Source organism: Mesitornis unicolor, unplaced genomic scaffold, assembly GCF_000695765.1.
Source record: "Mesitornis unicolor isolate BGI_N332 unplaced genomic scaffold, ASM69576v1 scaffold44926, whole genome shotgun sequence".
Classification (NCBI taxonomy): domain Eukaryota; kingdom Metazoa; phylum Chordata; class Aves; order Mesitornithiformes; family Mesitornithidae; genus Mesitornis; species Mesitornis unicolor.
The window spans coordinates 1-8,394 of NW_010193832.1; the positions used below are offsets into that span (position 1 = coordinate 1).

The 8,394-nt window shown below is 55.9% G+C and overlaps 1 protein-coding gene across 1 annotated transcript in view; it reads right to left on the reverse strand.

Annotated features, from left to right (window-relative positions):
• Positions 1-268: 268 nt before the first annotated feature.
• The window catches only part of LOC104543079 (V-set and immunoglobulin domain-containing protein 10-like), a gene marked incomplete at its 3' end in the record, with an annotated part of 8,690 nt that continues 564 nt past the window's right edge, over positions 269-8,394 (reverse strand). The window contains exons 2-8 of the mRNA XM_010187588.1: positions 7,698-7,982; positions 3,958-4,239; positions 2,830-3,123; positions 2,165-2,275; positions 1,695-1,707; positions 917-1,077; positions 269-475 (exon numbers count right to left, since the gene is read on the reverse strand). Coding sequence (XP_010185890.1) covers positions 269-475; positions 917-1,077; positions 1,695-1,707; positions 2,165-2,275; positions 2,830-3,123; positions 3,958-4,239; positions 7,698-7,982 — 1,353 coding nt within the window. The remainder of the gene's footprint in view (positions 476-916; positions 1,078-1,694; positions 1,708-2,164; positions 2,276-2,829; positions 3,124-3,957; positions 4,240-7,697; positions 7,983-8,394) is intronic.

The window sequence follows — 8,394 nt, forward strand, 5'->3', positions numbered from 1 at the left end:
ACCGCTCCCCTCCCCGGCCGCCCTGATCCTCTCCATGCGGATCCTGCTGCCCTCGTCCCCTCCCTGTACGAGTTCCTTCATCCCCTCCCCACGTAAGCTCCCTCCATGCTTTCCATCAGGGCCAGGCATCCCTCTCAAAACCACACCCAGATTTAACTCCCAACTCAGATACAGAGCAACATTTCAGAAGGATTTGGGGGAAAATTACTTATAATAAAAACTATTAAGCCTCCCCAGAGTCAGCATCACCCCTGTCCAGCCCACGCACCAGTCATTGTTTCCATCATCCCAGGACCGCTGCGGCCCCGCGGTGACTTTGTCCACCGTGCTCCCCACAACCCCAGCACCGCTTGTGGCGACTGCGCCAGGACCCGGTACTGGTATCCCAGTGTCACAGGCATCACGATGAGTGGGTTACTGGGAGCCACTCCCCAAGCTCTGCCTGCGCTGGACGTCACCTTCTTGGAAAGGACACCTGAGACAAAGAGGAACGTAAAGAGAAGAGAAATGGGGGAACAAGGCTGGGGAAGAACAGAGTGAAAGCTGGGGAAGGGGCGAGTGGAGAAGGAAGGGGGGACGCCCTGACCACAGCAGCCCGCTGCAGGACACCAACAGCCTGCGCTCAGCCGCGCAGCGAGGAGGACGCGCCCGACGCTGGCGCCCAGCCGGAGCTCTGTGCGCTGCTGCACGAAGGGATGGACACTACGAGCCTCGCGCCTCTTCTCTCGTTTCCTGCGGAGAGACCCCGCCGTGCTGCTCATCGTCACCTACGTGGGGCACAGAGCAGCAGCATCTCAGCAAGAGCCAACGAGCCAGACAACAGGAATCCCTCCCTCCTCAGCAGCTGCTCCTGAAGACCCACAGCTTAGCAAGAGAGCAGGCAGCTCCTGCCCCAAAATGTGGCTGGTGGGTTCACCTTCTGTAAGGCAGTTGAGGTAAGCAGCCTGGATGCTGTTCCCATTGACCAGCACCATTGCCTCGTGCTTGGTGGAGCTGCTCAGAGTCTCCTCTTCCCCTTTCCCCTCATCGTCATCTTCTGAGTCCACCAGCACTAAGATGTCACCCGAATCTGGACTTCTGTGAACAGCAGAGCGAGCAAAGGTGGGCTGAGAGGCCGAGGACAGCCTATCCTGACCCCTCCCCCCAGCCTGCACCTCCCCTGGCTTTGACAACCCTCAATTTTGACAGACTCTCCCAATCCTGCACCAACCATGTTCAAACACCAGCTGGTTTCAGACCCCGCTGGCATCCTGCACTGCTCCCCATCCGTCCTCCAAAGCCCTCCACCCCCGTCACGAATGTCCACATACTAAACTGCACCAGCCCCTCCTGAGTGGAGTTATCCTCCCCTCCCATACGGGTGGGGAAACAAAGGCACTCAGAAAAGTCTTCCCGTGCTGCACTGCAGCTGCAGGGACAGAACCAGCAGGGGCAAGGGAAGGGAGCAGGAGCCAGCCAGGTGCCTTGCTAGCACCGTCCCCACGCATCCCAAAGCGATGCCACTCCTGCTCTGACACCAAGCGCTCTCCTCTCCTCCTCCTGCACCAATGCTGAGTCTCACCCAGCGCCACCATCCCCCAAGAACAGCTCTGCTCTGGGGACTGCCTCTGCCCCCGGGGTGGATCCTCGCAGGGAGATTGCCCTTGCCAGGAGGTGGACTAGTGAGGATGGGGCTGAGGAAAATCAGCGCTCACCTGAATGCAGCACCTGAATGGGAGAGAGAGGAAAGGAAAAAGAGTCAGAAACGGGTCCCAAAGCAGCCCCTCGGGCAGTGTGCTGCTGGTGTTACTGGACAAGCCTTGTCAGCCCTGCCTGCAGCTGGATGGTCTCCGGCAGCCACGTGTAGGGGCACGGACATGAAGGTGGGCTGCCCATGTATGCAACAAGAGCAGCAGAAAGGTGACAAGGAAAGGGGAGAAGGCCCAGCACAGCTCCCTGGAGAAGGCGAGGGGAAAGTGCCTGGAGCACTCAGCTGGGAAAAGGCCTGCTGGTTCCAACCCATCTCCTCCAGGGCTGCCAGGGCTTTGACCAGGAGCAGGATGAGGCCCAAGGGCTGCGGTGACCATCACAGCACGCCAGAAGGGACAAGATGGATAGCGATAAAATCAGGCCACCTCAGGAAGGAGTAACCCTATCCCTGAGTTGTGCGGAGGAGAGCTCCTACCTCTGAGGCACAGGAGGGGGTTATAGTACAAGACGACGCCCGTGACGGTGAGAACAGCCAGCAGGGACAGGACCACCACTGCGCCCACGACCCCAACGATGTTCGCCGGCTCTGTGGAGAGAAGAGGAGACACAGGAGCCCAGATTGTCACCAGGACATGGAAGGGTGAGGAAATCTCAGTGCAAGCGACAGAGCAGGTCCTGGTGCAGTCTCATCTCCCGTGTCCCACCATTGTGACAGTCCCAGCAGCGCAAGGGGTGAGTTTCAGGCACTGGTGCTGCACTGATACAGAAAACACCACAGCAAGGCCCCTACTCTTGTGCCCACGTGCATCTAGTGAAAGCAAATGAACTCCTTCCCACTGCATCTTGAGCAGTTTGGCCCTCGGAGGGGCTCCTCTGTGCCCACAGCCTTCAGGAGGGGCCGAGGATGCTCCTCTCTCAGGCCCATTATGCTGAGGTGAGGGGAATCAGACCGTTTCACCCTGGGATGACGGGAGCAGTCCTGCATCTACGCTTGCCACAAGAGTATGGAAAGCGTCAACAGGCAAAGAAGGCTCTTAGTGGCAAATGGAGCCCCTTGGGGGCTCGCCAGTGGCCCCCATGAGCTTTGTCCCCAATTCCACCTCAATCCCTGCCGGAGCAAGCCCTGGCAGCCCCACTCACGCTTCACCGTCAGGCAGACGAACAGCTCCCTCAGCCCCACGGGGTTCTGTGCCTTGCAGACGTAGCAGCCCCCATCGGCGCCCTGGGAGCAGTTCTGGATGGTGAGCCGGGACACGTTGCCCTCCTGGGCGATGAGGTACCTCCCGCCAGGCTGGATCTCCATCTCCGGCTGGGTGATGTCCCGCAGCCAGGAGAGCCTCGCCGCCGGAGTGCTCTCGGTCACTCGGCACGTCAGGGTCACGTTGTCACCCACAAAGCAGGTCTTCGGGGGGTCTGATTCCAGGGAAGGGGTTTCTGAACAGCCCAAGAGGGGGGGGGAAACCCGAAAAGAGTGAAGGACGGAATGGAGGAGTTGAACATAGCAAGCAATCAGCCACCTGACTGATTAATAATCATTAACAGAAGGAAGTCAGACAGGAGTCTGGGACTCCAGCAGGGGGGTTTTGGCATTCAGCTCACTCACAAGACCCCAGCAGCCTTTCAAGGAGCGATCTGAGCATCTCTGATGCTGCTCAGTCCCTTTTCTGACACCTGCCTTTACAGCCCCAGGGAAGAATGGCTGGAGGGCAGCCAGCAGGAAGATGGCAGAAAGGAGAATGGCAGCCCAGAAATTTTCCTTGGGATCAGCAGAGCTCTTGTGTAGCTCTGACAACCCTTGGAGGATAAATACAGCTCAGGTTTTCAAAAGCCCCTTTAGCCAGATCCCTTAGAAGCTTGAAGGGGATGTGGGCGCATGCACGACCCTTCTTCTACAAACCCAGCCCTACCAAACTCAGTCTCAAGCTGTGCGAGGCACTAAAACCACCTCTCACCTTCACACAGGCGTGAGAGCTTGTGCAGGTGCAAAGCTTGGTGTGAGGAGATTTGTTGGCCCCTGAAGATGCACCCACAACACAACACCTGCAGCTATGCTATGACACATCTCCACTGCAGGACTTCTGTGCTTGTGCAGTCACCTCTGCACAAGCCAAGCCCTGCCACGCTACCTGAATAGCATCCACCCCGCAAGCCTGGCTTGCCTGACCACTGCCTCTTAGTGCTCTGAAGGGCAGAGAATGGCCAGGGTACCTGTCTGCCTTACCATTATCAGGCTCATTAATCGTTAATAAGGTAAGCGAGTCAACTCACTTATCTCCACAGTGCATGCTGGCTCCTCCTGCTTGACAACGTGGCTCCCAACACACTTGAACACTTTGCGGTGGGAGAGGTGGGAGCTGTTCAGCGTTTCCACGTGGGTGTCTGAGGAGCTCGTGGAGCTGATGACCCAGCTTGAGTTCTCCAGATCGTGCCCCTCTTCTCTCCAGTGCAGGGTGGGGTGGGGGTGCCCCCCAGGCCAGCTGCAAAACAGCTGCAGCATCAGCCCCGATGAGGAAGTCTCAGCCCAGCACTTTGGGGATGAATGCGGTGGATCTGTCAGCAAGAACAGCGCATGGTTAGAAACATTTCCAAGTCCCAGCTCTTGGCATTGCAGGGCAGGAACCCCCATGAGTTCTTGGTTTTGCTGTCACTTCCCCTGAAAGTCGTCTTGGTTTCCCTATCTTGCTCCCTGGCCTGCGTCCCACAGCCCCAGGGAGCACAACTCTGAACGGCAGTCAACGGGGACCAAGCAGGAGGTGCCCTGCAACAGCCACCACAGCCCTGCCTTGAGGGATTACTGCACAGGGAGGAAAGAAATTATTGCCACAGCTTTGTCCAGTGGAGACGAGATAAGCTCCCAGAAACAGCAGAACAACATCTCCATCCACCACAGCACAGGTCCTCCTGCCTCAGACACACAGGGGTGACACCGATTCACACTGCCTCTCCACCTCGCTGATACAAGCACTTGGGTTTCCCTAGGGAACACGGAGAGCATCAGGGCTCCCGCCAAGCAACAAGTGAGCAGCTTCACAGAGCCACCAGCCCCAGGCTGGAGCAGCTCCCCAGCAATCCCAACCGCTGCTGGAGGAGGGGGCTGTTCCCAGCGCACAGGACGCTCTGCCCACAGGGAGTCCTGGTGACTCCGGCTCAGGGACAGGGACAGGTGCCACTGAAGCCAACCCAGCCAACCCAGCACCGCTGTCACTGCCATGTGGGGACTCAGCCACGCACCACACTCCGCGTCCGCACCGCGCCGCAGCAGCAGGGACAAACTCCAGCAAAGAACAGGGTAAGTCACCACTGGCTGGACGCCAGCGCCGATCGCTTGGTAACAGCCACGGCTGTTTGTTACTGAATGCAGGAACAACTACAGCACGGCAGGAGCGGGTCAGAAGCCAACAGAAACCGAAGAGCAGTCTCCCTTTGGGCAGAGTGGGGCTCATGTTTCCTGCGGTAAAGCCCCTGCCTCTCCCCCACCAGCTGGGTTCACACACACGGCCCCACGCATGGATACACACGCGTGTTCGCTCAACAGCCAGAGGGATCCTGGACTCTGATCAGGCACAGTTAACACTGTGCCCCTGGTTTGCCTAATCCAGTGCTGAGCAAGACCCCACCGAGACATCGGATGCTGTCACAGCGAGCCCCGCACAAGAGGTGTCAGGGGGTGCCTGGTGATTATTTTGCATTTATTCAAGTGACTTTCAAATGACATGAGTTTTAAGAAAATAAACGATGGCAAAACCCCATGTGAGCTACCAGAACATACCTTCTTGGGGCTTGGCTTTCCGGGAACTACATACACACATCTCGTATGATCTTTGAAACCATCCAGTTCTGGCAAGACAGTTCCCTACAGCACTTCCTCTGTCCCAGCCCTGCGGAGGTCTCACAACTGACCCCGAATCCCGGCTGTGCTTACTAAGAGCAACCTGTCAGCACCAATCACCAGAAACTCTTCTGTCTAAATGCTAGGAGAAATCTGTTCCCAAAATGTTAAAAACCCAAAAATCTCCCACCCCTTGCAACCAAAACCACCCTCACAAAACAGCAGGAAGAAGGATCCTGCGCCCACAAAAGGGCCAACAGCAGCTTGTATCAAATTGCACACTAACACGCCAAGGAATCCTTCAGAGGTGTGCAGCTGCACCTTGCCTTCACACCACGTGTTTCCCATCCAAAACAAACACAAACAGCAGCGCAGGCCAGGGCTGCACCTTCCTCGTGTTGCCAGAATGCTTTCTCTACTGCTCGGGGCTTTTTTAAGCAGAGTTTTAGGCTAAAAGAGAGCTTTTTGGTACAGCCCACGAGAAGGGTTGAAGACTCAACTGGCAGCTCCCACATGAAGCCTATGGGTCTTGGGTGGCTGTTTCACAGCAGTGCCAAGTCTGTGTCTGAGAGGTTCGCTCCAGCCCAAGCTCAGCTGCTCCGGTAACAGCGAATGTGAAAAGTCAGGGCCCGTGCTCCTCATCTGAGGCTGAGAGGCCTTGCTGATGCTCCTGCTGATCTAAAGCACCACCAAAAACACCTCTCTCACCTGTTCAAGTGCACACCACCGCGCCACATCACTTTGTAACCTTTGGAAATTAATTGACACATTAATTCCACACTATCAAATGAAGTTCAGAGTGCAGCACCAACACTTGGCATGCCACAGGGATCTCTTGCTCATGTTTTGCACCAATGCTCCAGATTTAGAGCTCCCCCTCCTCAGCCCCACACCTACACCTATGTTCTCTGAAGCAGCCTGGGGTCCAATTCCTTCACTCTGGCCATCCGTGACCCTCCAAACCCATCTGCAGGTTCCTTGCCCCAGAAAGGGAATTTTTATTGGCGTGAACTTTCCGAGATGTAACCCGTACAAAACAGGTACGACTTTTACAACCTGCACCCCTCACCAAACAGAAGGAACACCCTGAACGCAAACAGCAAACAACGTCTCAGGCACGGCAGGTGTTGACGGAAAGACCAGTGAGAAAGGCAGGGGCCGACAGAGCACAGAGTGTCACCGAAACAGGCAAACTGGCAGCATTTGTTCCCTTTCGCCAGCCTGGCAATAGGGGCTTGGCTGGCAAAAAGGACAGCAGGTCACGGCCCAGGTCTGAGGGGTGACACCTGATCAAGTCACATCTGGTTTGACTTGGTGAAGGGGCCAAGAGTGGCACCAGCCACAGGACTCGCGCTCCCTGCTAATCTGGAAGGGGCTGTTCCCACTGGAGAGATGAGGCACCCAGGCAAGACAGCGATTCCCCGGCAGGAGCAGGAAAGCCCTGCACCAGCAGCGTGCAGAGTAATCGACCCGAGTGCTCTCCTGCCTGATCTTCCACCCGTGCTGCGAAGATTTCTAAGAGTGAAGGAAATGGGAATAAGCACCAAAAGACACAACAGGAAAAAAAGGCTGAAAGAAGGGCCTGTGCTGCTAACAACAGACACACTCCCAGGACAGCACTCCCAGCAGTGAATTTAACACGGTGTTTCCACCAAAATCGGAAGGCTGCACTCTAAGTCAGCACAGACAACTCGCCAGCTGAGGACTCTCCATCCTCACACCAAAATGATGGCAACAAGGAACAGCACAGCAGGACTATATCAAACTTGTATTTCAATCACGGGAAAAAAAGACACTGAGCAGCAGCCCCCACCATAAGATTTATGAAGGCCCAAGTCAGGCAGATTCTGAGGCAAAGGGCCACCCTGCAACAGTTACAGGATATGAAAGATCTGTCTAAAATCCAGTTTATCATCACCAATGAAGAAGAAAGAGACATAGTGAGGACATAATAGCTGGCATTTCATCCGTTGCATTGCACACAACTGATCCTTGACAGACCAGCCAGACGCATCTCAGTGCTTGGTAGCAAATGTGTAACTGAGTAGCAGTGGCCTGCTCACAGATTTTGTATGGTGAAGCCACTTTGCCTTTTTTTACAGTTTTTCCACCAGTGCCAGATGAATCTGGGGACCTGTGAGACTCTGGAGAGGAATTTCACAGGGCAGGACAGACTTACTGGCTACGCGGAGCTGGACCCTGTGCTCGTGGTCTGTCTTGTTCAGCACTTCCTTGCAGGTGTAGTTGCCCTCGTCCTGCACGCGCAGCTCTGCGATGCGCAGGGAGCTGTTGTCAACCAGGGAGAAACGAACGTCTGGGGGGAAGGAGACCCTTGAGGAGAAAAGTGGGGGGAAAGAGTGCGGATCTCCTTGGAACCAGACCACTTCGGTTGCTTCTTTGGAGACATTTCTGCATAAGAGGAGGATGCTTCCTCCAACTTTCCCAAAGACCACTTCCTCTGTTCCTGCAAAACAGGAGGGACACGGTTAGGGACGTAGGGAATTGGCAAAGCCCCTTTCTGCTAGCAAAAACCTGGACATCTGATACATATCAACCCCCTGGGGTGCTCGTTGGGGGGCTCTCGTCAAAGGATCTCTGAGATGTACTTGGCAACTGAGTGCGACACAGGGTTAGGAAGAAGGACACAGCTTCAAAGGCTCAACAGGAAAGCCAGGACAGGCTATTTCTGCCCGAGAGAGGAGAGTAACTGACGGAGCCAGACAAGAGCAGCGTTAGAGCACTAACAATGCCGGGTCACAGCAACGTCCATGCTCACCCAACGCTTTGCTGGCCCACTCACCCAAGCAGCTGCACCCCTGCACCGCTCAGAGGAGCACACGGTGCCCAGAAAAGGCAACAAAACCCACCCCAGTATC